The sequence below is a fragment of the Hypomesus transpacificus genome, chromosome 23, assembly GCF_021917145.1.
Source record: "Hypomesus transpacificus isolate Combined female chromosome 23, fHypTra1, whole genome shotgun sequence".
NCBI lineage: Eukaryota > Metazoa > Chordata > Actinopteri > Osmeriformes > Osmeridae > Hypomesus > Hypomesus transpacificus.
Window position 1 is genome coordinate 16,921,871 of NC_061082.1, and position 18,565 is coordinate 16,940,435.

The following is an 18,565-nucleotide window of genomic DNA, read 5'->3' on the forward strand; positions in this document are numbered from 1 at the left end:
AATTTCCAGGATAGTCCCTTTCATACAGTGTGTCCAGAGGGCAGGCAGCCCACCCATCCTTTCCTCACAGTTCTCCATCTAGTCTGAGTCTTTGACGTGATCGATCCACTTTCTGTTCGCACTCTGCATCACATCCATCTCGCTCCTGTATCCTTCCTCTACCAGAGTCACTCTGCCCTGAGAGTTTCCCAGACTTTCTTGAACCTCTCTAGTTTATTAGAAAACGTCTGCGATTTCCGCACTGTCACCCTAATTCCTCTACGGCCTTCCGTCGTGTTTTCATAGTTGGCCGTATGGCATTGTTGTGCCGGTGATTCGAAGGCGTCAGTAACACGAGGTCCAGTCTGTGGATCTGAGATAAGGCAGGGATAGGGAGAGCTGCTGTGGAGAATGTCGTTAATATTGCACCATAATAAGATCGATAGACTTCTTCCTGATAATCCCTCAAGAATCAGAAGAGGGGGGGGGGGGGGGGGGGGGGGGATTCTTTCTCCCAACTCACTTTATTTACACCATATTCATCAGTTGGAGAATTAAATAATAGCGTCCCTACTTTGTTTAAGCCTTTGGAGTGAAATTTTAAGCAAACACATCATGACATTAAAAGGTCCTTTTTTGAAAGGTTCACTCTGCTGCTCAGTAACACAAACAACACTCCATAAAAACATACACGGTAACACGGTAACAATGTCTTTAAGCTTGTCAGGGATTACAGATAGACTTCAGAACGGAGGGTTTTTTAATGTGGGGACAGTGTCAGAACAGGTGTCCGAGGAAGGGGCCCCAGTTTTACACCATATGCATAGACATCTGAGAGGAGGAGCCATACTGGCGGCCATCACAGGAGGCGCCGCCCTGTTGGCCTGGGTTGGGATTGCCGATCATATGCATGCCCTCCATGCCTCCGTTGGATAGGTACTGGCGCTCCGAGAAGGCCCCGGCGGGAGAGGAGGAGCACAGCAGGCCGCCCTGGGGCTTCTCCGGGCTGGCCCCCAGGCGGGGGGAGCTGGGGAAGTTGTATCCGTATAAGTTGTAGGGGTTGTGCAGGGAGAAGGCATTGTAGGAGCCCTGCTGCACGTGGTGATGGCCGCCGCTGAACATGTGGGCGGAGGAGGGGGAGGAGCCGGAGGTGGTGGAGGAGCCGGAGGCGGAGCTAGCCCCTGCCTGCATCACATACTGTAGCTGGGAAGCCGGGAAGGAGGTCAGCTGCCCGCCATAGCCATCCATTTTTCCCCCGCCGCCGCCACCGCTGCCGCCAGCCAATGAGGCGTGAGCACCACCCTGCATGCCCGCAGCTATGAGAGAGGAAGTCCTCTGGGGCAGGAAGGACTCGGAGGGCTGACCCGACGCCACGCTGCCCCCTGCGGCCTGGAGGCGTCCGTAGGAGCTGTCGGCAAGGCCACCGTACCCCTGCAGGGCGGCCATGTTGCTGCGGGCGCAGGCCGGGTACTCAGACAGGCCCAGGTTGCACAGCTGGCTCTCCCTGCAGCCCACATTGAAGGTGTTGGGGGCCAGGTGGAAGGTGGGGGGGGAGCAGGAGGGGGAAAGGAGGTGGGCAGCTCCGGAGGGAGAGGGGGTTCCTGTGCTGGAGGTGGTAGGAGAGGTACCGGTGCTTCCCCCTGGAACACATACCATGCACACATGGATGTAGAGACACACACAAACACACACACACACAGCGGGACAGAAAGACAGCTGCCATTGGTAAGGAGTGAAACAAACACAGCTTTTGCCAACAAATACTGTGATAAGAGATCTTTCATTCAGTTACTGGGTCTCTGGCTGTCTGTGTGTTGTACAGGTATATGGCTGATCAGGGTGTACATTCCAGACATATTTTACTGGTTCTAATTTATCTTTATTCATTTATTTTGCATGAACCCCTGTGTTAAAGAACCTGTATTAGAGAATCTGTAGTAGTGAACCAGTATTAGAGACCTGTATTGTAAAGGACTTTGATCTGACAACATCTGACTGTAGGAAAGGATAGCTGATCTGCATTATTTTTAGATACTGCTATTTACAAACGCATACCTCAGGTCATAAATAACTACTCACTGAATAACAGTATGTGGAGATGAATATGGCTTCAGTTTGGAACAGGTAAACAGAGCTTTGAGCAGGCCCTCTTTCTCAACAGAGACCTATGCTTTCATAATGTCATGTGGATTGAACTGAGCAGAGCTTGGCACAGATCTAGGTCCAATAGAAACACTCCTGGCACAGATCTACGTCCAATAAGTCAAACTTTAGGGACAGAGCTATAGCTGTAGGATATCAATCACGTTTCCTTATTAATGAGAATTTGGCTCACGTTCATCTTGTTGTTAAAGAGATTCTCTTGGAGTAACTGGGAGAGGGAAAATCAAAAAAACTGCATAACTAAATATTTCAGGACTCTTGGCTGGGGTTCTGATTTTGCACCATATGCCTTCGATAACGCTGCAGCGTTCTGCTACGTTCTGTTCTGTTCGGTTCTGCGCGGGGTTCTGTCGAAGGGAAGGTCACGGTGATGTCATATTTTCCTCTCAGCTCAGGCCGGGGTTACAGCAGGCTCAGTGTCGTTGAGGGGAACGGTTGATTACCGGGCTGGAGGGGTGTAGGAGCCACGGGGGTGAAGCTCCGGTTCTGTTGTACGAAACACCGCAAGGACCTCGGCGGCGCAAGGACTTTAATTAACGTCTAATCGCTTCGGAGGAGTTTGTGATAACAAACAGATGTCGGCACAGACAAAATACAAGCGTCACGTCAGCGTGACCGTGAGGTAGGACAGGGTGAGGACATTAAGTTGGTTTGAGAGTCAAGCCTGTGATGTGAGCCATGAGCAAGAGCCATGAGTAAGAGCCGGCGCTGGGGACAGAGCCCTTCACAGACGCCGCTTCTGTCACTAAGCCGCTCAAAAGCCATTGGGTTCATTTAATGATTTTATTTCTGCGGTGTCTGCAGAGAGTGAAAAGTTCAACAGATACACATTTGGAGGCATACGCCAAGGGGGCTCCTTGATGTCAGACTCGGTCCCGAAACCCAGTTATTAGATAGTGAGGTATTGGAAAAGTAGGTACTATATTTTGAGACCAATTACATTGAAAATGGGTGTCCCCAGCCTTTCTGAAACAGTTCCACACACCTTGCTGCTTCTGCATGTTAGTGAAGTCCTCAAAGGTGAGTGTTCTCACTGGAGGCCTCCAAAAGGCATATGTCTCCATGATTGCCTCCAAACCAGTCCTGTGGGGGAGAGAGAGGACGAAAGAGTGAAGCAGTGCAATAGAACAGGAGATAGAGACAAGAAGGTCATAGACAGAATGAGGGAGTGGCAAGAGACAGTCAAGTCAGGGAATATTAAACGGTATTGTGTGGGTGAGCATGTGAGTTTATGTGTGATCGTACTGTATGTGTTTGCATTCGTGCGTGTGTTAGTGCGAGTTTGTGTGAGTGTGTGCGTGCGTGCGTTTGTGTTTTTGTGTGAGTGTGTGTGTGTATTTCTATGAGTGTATGTGCATGTGTGGAAACAGAGGAGAGAGATGAGGGGGATGGAGTAGGAGAGCTGAAGTCAGACTGAGGAAACTGGAGCCATTAAAAAGGAGCAGGTTTTTACTGTGCACATAAATCTGAGTGATGTTTCATCTTGAATCTCGGTTCTCCTTCCTGCATGATTTACTCCCCAGCTCACCACTGGGCCGATCCCAGGGAAACGAGCCTGTCCTGCTCATGTTATTTTAGGGGCAGTAACTCCTTGTCCATACCAGCTCGTTAGCGCGCTACGCTAATCACATTGGACCCTACCATCAGTGCACTCATTCATACCGCTCAGGACCAAAACCCAACAAATGAGCTATGTCCTCCTTTACCCCATAACACAGCGTCACCACAGAGTCCAACTAGACGACATGATCATAATTTAATGCTTGAGGGAGTTCCATATTAAGATGTAAATTCATGAAAGAAAACAACTCGGTAGTTAAATTACAAATTAGCTTGGGTAAGGTGGATTATAGATAGTTTTTATAGATTTTATGTTGACGATAAGGAATTACTCACTGCCATTTAGCACTGCTAAGGCAAATGACTATCATAGGCTGGGTTTGAGTTGAATGAAGAGGAGTGTGTGAGGATAAATACATTTTCTCTGTAAAAATATCTAATTCCTGCATAATCTTTTCATCTGTCGATTTCGGCAATGAAATTCTAATGCTAGTTCATAAATCAGGCACTCTATTGTTTGAAAAATGAAAAAAGATGTCTCAAATATCTGTGCAGATAATGTAGTCCAGATGAGAGGCTGCTTTCATGTGTAGAGGGTCTGGTTCAGGGTTCCCCCTTATGTTTGATAATTCAGAAACAGAGACTAGTGTAGGAGAAAGAGAGAGAAGGAGAGCGGAGAAGAAGAGAGAATAAAAAAGTGAGGAGAAAGCAAAAGAAAAGTGATATGCAAAAAAGAAAGAAAGAAAGAGAGAAAGAGGGAGCGAGGGAGAGAGAGAGAGAGAGAGAGAGAGAGAGAGAGAGAGAGAGAGAGAGAGAGAGAGAGAGAGAGGGAGCGAGGGAGAAAGAGAAACAGAGGGGAAAGGAAAAGCGGGAGAAACCGAGAGAGAGATCTCCTTCCTTGAAACTTGCAGCTCAGTCTGCACCACAGTGGTTCATCTTGGCAGTGTTGAGAGTGACTGATTTTATATGGAGCAGCACATGGGATTAAATGCTATCTCCAGGGGATTATTTCCATATTAAAGGCCACTTTTGGAGAAAGGATAGATTTGCAGTGCACAGCATAGCGAACGCTACGACAGCTTGTAGTACATGGTGCTCCAGTTACTGGAGGCAAATGTACCTGTTTCTGCCGGAGTCTCTGAATCCTTTAGCGAACGGGTTGCGGTCAATCTTTAGTCTGGTGATCTGCCAATGACAAGAACATAACAATCTAAATTATTGAGGACTCAGAAAGGAAAATATCAGGTAATTTCTTTTAATGAAATGACAGAATATATAAATCAATGAGCGGTTGGTATCAATTGACTCAATCATCAATCAACATTAGTTTTTGACTTCTGGTCCATAAATCTAAATGTACTAATACAAAACACATCCCAAGAAAACACAAAAGAATCCCATGTCATCCATAATTCATTCATAATTAACTACAATTGATTAACTTTGGATTTCCCATAACCATTTAGGTTGCAGCAGTAGTCAGAGAGGCTCAGACCTGCTGGTTCTGGTAGGCCGTGACGGTGGTGAAGACAGTCTCTGGGAAGCTGAAGGTCTTGACCCCATCCCCGCCGGGAACAGCCTTGGTGGGGGACAGCTCCCCACTGCAGTCCTTCCTAATCACATGGACCCGGGGCTGGTACTTATGCATGGAGTGGAGGATGATCTGGAAGGGAAACAGACGATTATGGTTAAAGAAATGATGTCTGTGTGCTATGTGTGTGTGTGTGTAAGTGTGCGAGAAAGTGTGCTTATGTGGGAATCATTATGGTTCCAAATCTGGTCTTGAATGGTCTTTGCACTCGCACTTGCCTCAGGGATGTGAGTATAGAGTGTATGGACTAGTCTGATGTCAAATATTGTATGTGAACTAGTCTGATTTCATCTCTTTTTATCATGAAACAGAACATAAACATGACGGGGGTGTGTGTGCGTGTGTGAGGGGGGGTAGGTGATGGAGCCTAGGGTGTGTGTGTGGGGGAGTCGTGGTAGTGAGGGTGGTAAAGGAAGGGGTCGGGGTGTTGGTGGGGGAGAGGAGTGGGGTGGTGAGGATGCGGGGGTGGAGGTTTGGGGGGGGCGGTTGGTGGGGGGGAGGGTTCTGGGGAGGGGGGAGGGGGCGGAAAAGGCGTCAGACTGTGTCGGGCCAGCACGGCCCGGGGCCTCCAGCTGGTCTTCATTACTCAGACTGAAACACCCTCCCCTGAGCCTCGCCTCAACCACGGGGGTCATTTCAAACTGAGGTTGGGGAAACACTACCAAATAACGGGGGACAGTAAATTCAATATTGGATCCCTCCCTCACCCCTAGTCACCTCGTCCCTGGCTTGGACCTTGGGGAGTCCAGTTAGGGTTCTGACCTGGCCCGGGACAGGGACACACACACACACACACATGAGACCTGATCTACTGGATTGTTGACTGTAATCAGAACATGGTAATACTATTACACATCTCATTACAGACTTATGACCCCTTTATTAATCCCTGAGAGAGGGCAACAGTTGGTCACTGATGTAGAATGACAGAGAGAGAGGGAAAAGTTGCTTCAGCAACTTCACTGGTGACAACAACTGCACAACATTAGTGTTAGTACGTCTTTGTATAAATTAAGCTAGTCTTTTGCCAGCTTTACCAAATTAACTGGATATCTGATCAATCCAAGCTGCTGTTTATTTGACTCATCCTGAAATTCTCTACAAGGGGGGAGGGTTTGGTAATACTGGTATACAGTTTCAGCCAATCGAGATAGCCGAACTGTGGTGAGGTTTGTCATACAGGAAGTAACTAAATCAATTTCCTTTTTCCATGTCCCCAACAAAGAAGTATCGATTATTAACTACTTACTAACTGAGAGTGAGGTCATGCCGGGAAATATCAAAATATCAAACCTCGATATTGCTCGGTCGATACGTTCAAGCCTCAGTTTGTCATTGCCATATTGTTGCCATATTGTTGTGTATAGTACATTTGTACATTTGTATATATTCTTATCTAACTACTACATGCATTACATTACATGAATTTATATATGTTATGTAACAATTACATGTTATTGAATTTCTATGCAGTATCTAACTAACTATGACGTATTATTACATTAATATTTTTGAAAGGTAAACTTGACAGCGTTTCTGTTCATACAGAAACCCAGACTGTATAAGCATACCAGCCCAGCTGAGCACACAAGAGCTAGCCACGGTCGGCCATTTTGAGATAATCAAATTATATATATCCTCTCTGCAGTTGGGCAATATGAGTCCATCTTCAATACTGGCAACCCTGAATCAAGACCTTGGTGGAGAAAAGGATTTAAACTGGTTCCTGTTTCAACAGCATCAGGCTGTAATCAAAGCAGCATGGTCTCTAACAGCACAGACCCCATGTCATGCCCATCATATGGGTTGCTAGCAACAACAATATTATCTGATACATTTAGTTTACCAGCTGGCTCGCAGTTTCACTTACGTGTCCCTGGTCGTCCAGCTCGTTGTTGGTGAGTTTAAGCTTGTCAAAGCTGACCACCTGCCTCATCCAGGTGTCTCCAGAGGCCAGAGAGTCCGGGTGGATGTAGGCCCGTGGGGGCACAGGGGAGTCTGCGTTTCCCGCCACCATCCACTTAGAGCTGTGGTACACATACCTGCAGAGCAGATAGACAGTCTTGTGTGCAAAAAGAACGTCAAACTAAGCACATTTGCAGTCACAGATTCATTTGACAATTCTGATGAAATTCTGATAATATTATATATGAATATTCCATGTGTACACACTCACACATATTTTTATATACACAGTACTGTGCAGAAGTCTTAGGCACCTACATTTTTTTTACATTAATATTAGCTTATATATTTGTCTCTTTATATGTGAGGCAGTATAAACATTTTTGTATATATTTATTTATTGTGAACTTCACACTTGACACGTCCTTGGGTCCTGCCAAATACACCTGCCACTTTTAACTTTATACAATATCCGATTCTCCAGACAGTTGAGCCACAGACAGACAGACAGGCACACACACACACACACACACATATTCCAGCCTTTCTAGGTAGATAATGATAACATATTTCCAGTCTCAGTCATAATATTTTCTGTTGCGTGAGTGCTACATGAGTAAATGTAAATATGTGTGTTTGGTTGTTAGTGTGTGTTAAGCGAGTGTTTGGGAGCACTAGAGCTAGCAGAGGAATTAGCAGAGTTGCTAACAGAGCAACTAACAGAGCAGCTAGCAGAGCTGCCAGAAGAGCGGGAAGCAGAGCTGCTAACAGAGCAGCTAGCAGAGCAGCTAGCAGAGCTGCTAGAAGAGCAGCTGGCAGAGCAGCTAGCAGAGCTGCTAGCAGGGCAGCTAGCAGGGCAGCTAGCAGGGCAGCTAATAGAGCAGCTAGCAGAGCGGGCCGAGGCCCAACTGGTTGTCTTTAGTTCTGGACAGGCGCTTAGCGGCTACGCCTTCGCCAGAGTCATCACTCAGCTGTAAAACATGGACACTTTCATTTGGTTCCTTTGTTATTGTCTTCAAGTGCTGCACCAGCCCTCTCTGTCCCTCTCTTTGTCACACACACACACAAACACACATACACACACTCTCTAGCTTTTTCATTCTCTCTGTCACATACAGAAACGACACACAACAAACAGGCCCATTTATACACACACAAATATACACACTAATAAGCACCCACATTCACACATATATCCAACCCTGGGCCCAAACACAGAACGCCAGGCGTTTCTGTAATTTCCTGTTTGGAGCTCTGTTTAGGGTTACGCTCCGTGTAGCAGGGAAAGTGTTGAAGAAGAGGGGAACCTGAACCCCAAACACCACTGGAAATTTGATTAGTCTCCTTTCATCTTCGATAAATCTGCCATCTGGCTCCGGCACTATCAATAAAGATCGGACTTTATGTGACACTCTTTAGACTGACAGGGAACCCGTAACCCCCTCATCCAACACCACCACTCACACGCACACATGTACACAGCCACACACACACAGCCACACATGCACACACACACAATGGACACACACAAACACAACATCTAACACGTACACACCCTGGACACACTAGTCATCTAACACATACACAGACACACAGAAATACAGACAGCCACACACATAAAAGGCTGACCCTTTCCAAACCCAGGCTGTATATTGGGTTACCTTACTGACAGAGTAAGTATCACCATTACCTTACCCAAGGCTCCTGCATGTGTGTTCCTAGTTTACATTAAGGCAAACCTTTATGCGTGAACATGTGTTTTTGAGCATGATATGTATATGTGTGTATACGTTTTGCCATTTACAGTAAGGAATAAAGTACCTTTGATGAGTTAGAAAGCATTGTTGTCTGCATTTTCCCATTTCTGCGATTCAAACTTAGAACTAACCAACTGTCCACATAAAAGAGCAGTAATATATGGAGATTTAACGAGGCGCTCCTAAAGAGAGGCAGAATGCCTAAGTAAAGCAAGTAAACTCCAATAAAGACCATATTTCCAGACCCCAACTCTTGAGAACTATGAGACATTCCAGTGACAGCTCAGAGCTCAGTTTGCAAAGCCCTGTGGTAAATTCCCTAGCCAGGAAGAAATCCTATTTAATTTTACAAGATCTTTTGGCTTATACAATCCTCCATGATATTTTCTCTGGTCAGTTCTATGAGAGCGACAGCAGCCAGAGAAACAGCTATGGCGCTGCTGTCTAACTGACATAAACAACCACAATGAGGAAAGCATGAGCTTGAGCACTTTATATAGCTTCAGCTTTCTGAAAAAGACAATTGACTATTCTTGATTCGAGATAAATGCTAAATTGGTGTTGTGTCATTCAGATTAAGAGGTATGATCATCTGAATCAGATTTAAAATCAGATTTAAAAGTATCGCATCCCCTTACTGTCAAAATGTTATTTTGCTTTCCTTTTGCTATACACTCTACAAAACATGGAAACTTAAATACAAATTAAGAAGTGCTGTAAAAAGCCCAATATCCATAAATCTGAATATGATGTTTGATACATAATGGGTTATAGAATGCACCCTGGCAACAATGTTTTTGTGATTTACTGTGATATTTGCTTTCGATTCTGTAAAAAATACAGTTAAGTAAGTTGAGATAATGAAAATAATAAAAGTAAGTATTTCAGCTGTAATATTGAGTCAAAGACGCGATATAACTGTAAATTCATCGACTTAATACTTAAACAGAACTATAATACATCTGGCCTTTATGAAGGAAATGCAGGGGCAGTATTAAAATAAAATGCCAACTAACCATCAAGCTGTAATCACTGTCACTAACATCATCAATTCCCCACTTTACTTGTTGGGGGAATTCAGTATCTACAAAATGACTTCCTGGTGGGGCGCTCCGGTGGTTCACCAGACTAACGCGCACCACATAGGCTGAGGCCCCACCGCAGTGGCCTGGGCTCAAATCTGGCCCAGGCTCTTTACTGTGTGTCATCCCCTCTCCTCTCTGTCATCCCATCTCTCTCTCTCTCTCTTCACATTTCCTGTCCTCTTCAAACACACCATCTCTATCAGAAATAAATAATAAAGGCATACCTGCCACCCCAAAAATAGGTCTTTAAATTTACTTTATGGGGATCTCACAGTCTTCCACATAACATCTCTCCCCAGGCAACATATGCTGGTCTGGGGAAATCAATCATAGCACATATACACAGGACCTTGGTCTGGTAGAGACTATTTTTTCACAGTCTCAGAGGATTTAACATCAGATTCTTTACACTAACACTCGAGCCAGTAACATCTTCATCATGGGCTATCCATCAAAACAGAATAAAAGACCAGTAAATTCAGAGTTGTTTCCAACTCTGAAATGAAATGTTTTGATGGTTAGAATATGGAATTCTGACATGAATACAACCATAAACCTGCTACTAGGATGTCTTGCCCATGTGTGTAAAACAGCTGTGTGTGTATGTTTATGTTTGTTTGTATGTACACTGACCTGTATCTCTTGTTGTCCACAGGTACAATGTCCATGGCTATGTAATACTGCTGGTGGGGGTCCAGACCCACAATCTTCACTCTCATTGCAGGAAACATGCGCCTAGGGGCAGGAGGACAGGGAAAGATGTGATGAAGGAAGTGAGATGAACAGAAGCAGGGTGATAAGATGATCAAGGGATACTGGGATGAGAGGAACAGCAGCATAATCAGATGTGTACAATAGGCAAGGTATTGGGTGATGTCAGCATCATTCCATGAGTAGTAAGTCTTTCATGACTCAGGAGAACACCATGGTTAAAATTTCAGTGCCCAGTCTAACCTTGTGTTGTTCTGTGCATCTGACAAATAAAAGACTTGAACTAAAGGTTTAACCAATGCCAGTCTCGCCAGTTGTTTTTTTAATCCCATAATAGCAGTGCCTACACACTTAATTTTATGATTTTCAATAAAAAAGTTGCAAAAAAATTCTTCATTAAATGTTAAATGTCAAATTAAATTAAATTGTATTGATGATAAAGAGAGAATGGGGTTTCATTGGGATACAGACATTGAGCTTGCTTGATTGGCTATCTATACTTCCCCTTAACATGTGCACACGATTTAACTTTTGGGGGGAGAAAAAAATGCAAATAGGGAAAATAAGTTTAAAAGTTTAAAACGAAACCATAATAATATGGAGATGGAAACATTTTAAGTTAATTACCCGTTTTACACTTCAAAAGCTGATTTTTTGTCGTTTTTTTTTCACCGTCATAAATCTTGGCTTTTCTAATGAGAAAAGAGGGCTGTTCATTTACTTGCCTTCTCCTTTGAATTTATAGGCTTATTATTAGCAGGGGCATGCAATACACGCAGCTATTCGTGTAAGCCTTATACGCTTAAACGAAGAATAATTATATTTATGAGGCGATTACCAAAGTAAATAAAATATAATAAAGACAAGTTTATCGGATGTGAAAGTAGCCTACTATTAGACTAATCTGAATTTATGTATCTGGCGTATCATAAATAACCTACAGTAGGATTAAATAAATATTACATTTATGAAAATAATGTATAGGCCATGTCCTTATATTCCATATAGGCCTTGCGAAAACTGTTCGAAAGAAAAACGGGTGGTAGACCATTAACTGCAGGCTTAGGCAAAATAAAAAATCTGAATAATCAGTGACAATGCCTAACGTTGATCAAACACTCATCAGTGCTCGTCAAGATGAAACAAGACGAACTGTAAGGCCTATAATGCTTATATCGGCGTTGTTCACATAATGGTTTCAGGTCGCAATTGTTGATTTCTGTCATCCTTTGCTCATTTAGATAATCCAATTGGTTATTTCCATGTTGCATTTCATCCCATATCATGCCATATGTGTGCATTGCCATCGTGTATTAAACGATTTGCATAGAATGAACCTTAAATAATTATTGAAAGTCTAATGCAAAATAACTTGCATTACCTTTTCTTTGGTAGCCATAACACAGAAAGTAATACAGTAATATTCAGTCTACTGATTTATTACCCTTAGTATACGTCCACTATATTTCATATTATCATAGGCTATCGCTTGGTCGTAAAATCCGAAATACCCTACAGGCAATAGGAAATGGCCGGCGCTCGAGTTAGGCTATTTGCAAGAACACAGCGCAGTTGTATGCTCGGTTTGGGTGCAATTGCAGCCCAAAAGAGCAAGAAAACCAAAACAGATCGAGATTAAGGATATCCATTAAAAGCAGTTCCCTTTTTGTATTCTCTGACATCACCATGGAATATCCCCATGCGTTCCGCCTGTTTCCAAAGTGGTGCGTCCGGAGAACTGGCCCCATGTGCCGCACATTAGCACCCTCAAACACAGCGCGTGCAGTGCTTCCTAAAAACAGCTCCATTTATGCGCACAACTTGTTCCTATTGCATCCCACCACGCTGAGAAGAAACATGATTTTAACTTTAAACACACTCCCATTTTAGCTTAACCGAGAAGGAGTTTCTTAAACATCCGTGTGATAACAGAACAACATATTGGCCTGCTGCATGTACATGTTTCACACAATGTTTTACAATTCTAACCCGACATTCACAAGTCAATAATTAATAAGCGCAGTTATGGTGTCTCCATGGAGCAACGGAATTACCTTCCCGCCTTGGTGATGATCATCTCCGTGCCAATTTCGTGGAAGCGCTTCCAAAGATCAGCGCATTGCAGCTCCACCTGAATCTCCTCCATTGAGGTGGGGTCGCAGGCGGCGGGGGCCAGGTCCGTGGGGGAGCCGAAAGAGCAAGAGGTTCTCTCCGCCAGACCTTCACCGTCAGAACCGGGGCTCGCTTCTGAATCTGTGGCGATGAAAACAATTATGAAAATCTTATTTCAATAAAAACATAGGCCTACTTGCCACATTATTTTCGTAATCTAATGCCAAATTAGGCTATCCAAAGCAAGAACCGGCTGTGACCCATTCAAAGATTGTTGGGTACAGGCCTAAATATAGAAATGTGATTCTGAAAAAGCCTAATTAAAATTTCGAAACGTTCGAAATCGAATTGATCCTCAGAAAACATGTCCTGTCGTGCGGAGTCAATTGCAAGCTGCCTCAATTACTTGCATTGGGACGATATATCAGTTATTAAATTGCTTGAGTAAAAGACATGTAAAGAGTAGGCCTGCATTATTTCCATTTAAAATTAAGCTTGCTTTTCAAGTACAAGTAGACAACTATTGCAACTTTTAGAACATAGGCATAGGATAATTTATGCAATGTGTTGAATTTAAAGTCCTAAAGTAACATCTTTAGGCCAACATGAATCAGCTTTATTATTTGTTTTCCTGAAAATTCTAGAAGGTTAACATCAGGATATTTTAAAAGCTACCAACCGATTATTCCTGGATATTATTAGTTCCGGGCCTACTGTAGCAACCAAGTCCGGTCGACTAGAGGTATTTTCATTATTAAAAATTAAAATACATACATTTTACAGCTGTGAACACTACTATATTTCAAATTCCACAACGCAATATTTTTATGAAATAGGTTGTCTATTGTCCAAAATGTAATAATACAGTATTTATTGAGGCCTCTGACACGAGTAGACCTTGGCAGTACACTCCATATAAATATGGTTATGCAAATCCAGCCCCACTGAGGGACTGGCCTGCAGCCCAGCTACACATAGACTAGACCGAACCAGAACAAGCTCCACTACAACTCAGCTACACATAGACCTGAATGAACCAGAACCACTAGAGCTCTACAGCCAGCAGCCTACTCTATATAGCCAGCACGATACCCAGTGTGACAAATGCTCCAGGATGATCCCACAGACATACAGGTGGCAGGAGGGAGGAGGACTGGGAAGGGGGGAACATTTTCATCATCCTCTTGAGAGATCCTTTCAGCATTATGGTCGTCCAACCTCGTTCCCTCCCATCCAGAGATGAGAGACATGGTGGGCCCAGTGGCTGTGGGGCAGCCTGCATGTTAGAGAATTGAGCCCTCTGGCCTGTCACCAGAATAGTTGTCCCTAGAGCACCCCTGGCCCAGCTCACCCCTGTCACAGTGAGGCTTAGAAAAATGCTGTCATGGCTGAAATACATTTTCTGAGGAATTACATGTATTGAGATGCAGTACTTTAGAAGAGAAAATTACTGTGTCTGCTTCACTCTGCCTCAAAAGCATGGTGAAAAACTTAGAAGCATGACTCATGCTGACTCATCATTGCATCTCAGTAACCTAAGCAACAACAAACTTACACATCTAACTAAACAACACACACATCAGACTACACAACAATACACACGTTTGACTATAGCGCAATGACACACACATTTAACAACACAATATGATAAACCTCTGGCTACATAACAACATATGCTTCTGGCTACACAACAACACACACATCTGACTGCACAACAACAACAACAGATAAATCTGTTATTCAAAACGACTGTATTTGGTTTAGTCTAATTGGATTGGTCTTTCTAATGAAGTCAAAATAACATGCCTCTTTACTATTTACAATAGTCTAACTATCCTGTAGGCTGCTTACACAGACATGGAGTATGGTAGGTGTATAAACCTTGGAGGAGAAAGGAAACCATTTTGCTGACATGACTCACAGTTCCTGGTATCATGTTATTTCAGAACAAAATGCTTGGGACTTTGAATCAAAACAAAAGGCCAATTCATAAGATTCCTGCCTGTATTAGTCTCCAGTCATTATAATAATTTCAGTTTACAAGGTGAATCCCACAATTTAATGTGATTTACAAATGTGATCTAACTAGAATTTCTATGTGGGCAAGTGGCAATCTACCAACCATGAAATTGCAGAGTAAACCAAGCCACAAAAAATAAGGCCACCTGTTTCTGCTGAACCACATACAGACCATGGCAGACAGACAGGTCATGGCAGACAGACAGCTTAATAAAAGCCTTCAACATGATGTCCTTCATGGTTCACAATGTCTGCTATAACTACCAGCTGCTTCTATCAAACACAAGATGGTTTTCTGATTAAATGATAAGGAAATCACAAAGTAGGCTAATTAACACAAATAATTATTGAAATGTAATAAGAAAGTTATTAACAAAATGTTTTAGTCTAATTTACATGACTTTAAAGAAACTGAAATATTTCATAGAATGTGAATACAAAAGTAATTAAAAAAACTGCCACAGTTTCCACTGGCAAAATCAAACGTAATTTTTAAAATATAAAATATTGCTCCACTGTCTTTCACTGGCACTGTCAGTTTATTTCCTTCTTCCACACACGTTGTTGATTGTGCATAAGTCCAGGTAGACCACTGTCAGGTAGGAGATACATTCAACAGCTTCGATTTTGGGGGGGGGATCGATTCTTGTCTAGTTTAAGGTGGTTTCCTTAAACGTATGTCTGAGATTATTTTTCAATAAGAATATATTCTTATGAATTATACAAATATATGAGCACGTTGGTTTCAATAGGCTATTCAGTTGAAGGCATAGGTATTAGCTTATGTCCAGAACTATAAAAACGGCCACAAAGATACGCTGTTAGCAATGCCGGCTGGTCTCCGGGTCAGCTGGAGCCCGGTCTGCACTATGTGCTGTCAGGAAACTCTGTCCTAATGAGCGGCCCAGGGAGACTGTGCTTTTCAATCAACGGCATCCCTTGAATCGGCCCCTGTGAAACTGAGGAGGCTACAACCTGTCCTTGACTTGCCGTACCGATTGCATTGCTACAACACTTCTAAACCGTGAACTTATGTAGCTCTGTTCACCTCATTTGCGAGGCATCTCAACAGCAGCGCACTTGCTCTACGAATCACGCGTCAGGCGTGTTTAAGAAAACAGTCCTGCCGCGGGGGTGAGGTCATCGTCGTTGCCCCTCTGACACAAATCCGCGTGAGACGCTCTCTAAGCGGAGTTGTGAAGCTAAACGTAGCAATATGTAAATTACACATTTCATAAAGGTAGGCTATAATTGGCTTTGCAGTATGACGTCGAATGTTCTTTGTCATGCTAAAGTGTTTTGACATCCACAGTGAATTTATAAGTCTTAATTATTAATTTAAACGCTGAGGACGATTGCATTGGTGAAGTGAAAAAACTGTGTAGGCCTACCTATAAAATCGGCTATGCTGGAGTTTTTTTATAGCCTAAAAAATATATTAACTTTCTTGGACGTTTTACATTGAGATAGTAGGTTAATAAATAAAGTGAAAACACTAAAAGCTGAGTTGCTCATGTCTGCTATTGGCATTACTTGCTTTTGAAAGAGCGAATCTCTTGACTTTAAAAAGACATGGCAGACGGTGGATGAACTTGAGCGATGCATAGGCCATTCCATGCAACATTTTTATAGACTGAGTTTAATTAGTAAATTGATAGCATAGGCCTACAATCTACCGATTTCAAGTCAACTAGAGGGTATTAAGGTTCAAATCGCTAATCTGACGGGGACAATTTACAAGACGACAATATACGTTAGGCACAATATAGGACAATATAAATAAGGCTCTGTAACAACAAATTCCATGGTTTAATATTTCATATTTGTGAGGTTTGGTCTAGCACAAGCAGGCTACATTTGTAGGCCTAATAGTCTACGTATAGGCTACGCTAAATAACATTTCACCTTATCCGCTTAGAAAGAAATAGGCTATGTCAATGAATTAAACCTTTAAAAGTGTAATTATAATGTATATTTAACCTGTTAGGTTATATAAAAAAAGGTTATACCTGTTAGCATTAGGTATCGTATTGCCTAGACCTAAATAGGGTGGTTCCTCTCATTTTAAATTACTTTCGAATTTTGATTTACTTTTTTTTTAACTTTTGCTGGCTGAATGAAGACACTCACCGCAATTATTGAGTTTTGAGTAGAATATGCCTGCCTACATTAAACCGATTGTCAAACTCGTCATAGCCAACATGATCTAATTCCTGTGAAATAAATGCAAAACAATAACAGTAAATTTAACTTTTCGACATAGGAAAATTAGGGTGCTAAAGGGTTTTATACTGAGATAGCCTATATGAGCGGCCCACTCGCCAAACACCAGAAGCCATACCAACTAGCCTAATGAAAACTCGATAGTATAATAAACAAATAATAACCTTGTTGTAGGCCTAATATTGACATTTTCCGGCATGCCATAGGGCCAAAGTGCCAAACTAGTCCATATGCTACTTATTTAAAGAAATAAAGCTAATTAGTCATAAGATTTCCGAAATAATTGCTATGGACATTTGATCAATTATGTTATTAATGGGAAGGCACAGTTGGTCGTGTCTTCACTCCCAGATCAGTGTCACGGCAAATTATGTTGTAGGCCTGTGAATATTGAGACGCGTGAAAGATATGTCAGCGCTGTGAACTTCACGCAGGCCAGACTTAGAAGGGCCTGCAAGAGGCTGAGCTGCACGTTACACTCGGGTTATAAGTAGCCTAAAACAACAGCTATTGTTAGACCTATAAACTCTCAAATACAGCTATAGGTCTACTAATAAAGTGAATTGTTAGTCCACATGCAACGTGTAAAAAATGTAACTTCTGAATTATTACTGAATTATGTCATCTCGATTTAAAGGCCTCTTCGATTTAAATAGCCTACGGGAACATTTGCGTTGATGACCAACTGATAGGAAGACAAGTAGCCTAAATTAAAGGAATCGGATGAATATACACAATAGGCCTATTTGTAGGCTATGTCAATTGATTGTCAAGACAATTGCATGTTTAGCCATTTCCCAATGCTCAGGTAAGGAAACAGGATCAATATCTTACAAAATAGCTCATGTAGGTCTAGTCTTAATATATGTTTTATTAGCATTTTCCGTCATCCGCATGTTGTAAAATGTTGAGATTCAAGAACCCTGAACCTGTGAGATGTAGGCTAGGTTATGGTTCCACACTGACCAGGGTCGATATCCAGACAATGCGCCGGGTCTTCTCCGTCTCCTAATTGTCCGTTGGTAGCGAGGCTTTCCATAGACAGCTCTAGCTCCTTCTCCTCCCAGCCCCGGAGCTTTCTTTTCTTGTTTGACCCGATTAGGGCTTCCACCGAAAAAGCGTGCGCTCTCGAGCTTAGAGCAGCGGCAGATCGTCTCCTGTCACTCATGTCTCTAAGGGCTGATCCTCCAGACGGGGAACTACAACTCCGTCCACGCAGCAAGCACAGCAAAAATGCGCACGTCAATGTTTACAACGGGACAAGACTCACCAGTGTCAAAAGTAATCCCAAAACTATGACCAACAATGCGGTTTTAAACATATACATTTAAAATATGCCATTTCTACTGTGTTTTAGTTTTCTCGGAGATCAGATATTTAGATGCTATCTATCGCTTTTTGTCTCCGCGTTATGCCTGCTCCACTTTTCCTGTCTGTCCTCCCTTCTCTCTGATTGATAC

At 42.9% G+C, this 18,565-nt stretch overlaps 1 protein-coding gene across 1 annotated transcript; it reads right to left on the minus strand.

The window, feature by feature from the left end:
• Nucleotides 1-465: 465 nt before the first annotated feature.
• Nucleotides 466-18,565, minus strand: tbx15 (T-box transcription factor 15). The gene is made up of 8 exons (XM_047047786.1): nucleotides 18,072-18,565; nucleotides 12,806-13,004; nucleotides 10,674-10,775; nucleotides 7,164-7,335; nucleotides 5,198-5,365; nucleotides 4,823-4,887; nucleotides 3,128-3,225; nucleotides 466-1,619 (listed from the first exon to the last, which is right to left on the minus strand). Exons 1-8 carry the CDS (start codon nucleotides 18,271-18,273, stop codon nucleotides 790-792), a joined length of 1,836 nt encoding a protein of 611 aa, XP_046903742.1. The 5' UTR covers nucleotides 18,274-18,565; the 3' UTR covers nucleotides 466-789.

Coding starts and splice junctions, on each gene's coding strand:
- tbx15 (XM_047047786.1), bottom strand. CDS start 18,273: ATGAGTGACAGGAGACGATCTGCCGCTGCTCTAAGCTCGAGAGCGCAC. Junction 10,776..12,805: donor ATCATCACCAAGGCGGGAAG/GTAATTCCGTTG, acceptor TCCTGCCCCTAG/GCGCATGTTTCCTGCAATGA. Junction 5,366..7,163: donor AGCTGGACGACCAGGGACAC/GTAAGTGAAACT, acceptor TTTCCCTTCCAG/ATCATCCTCCACTCCATGCA.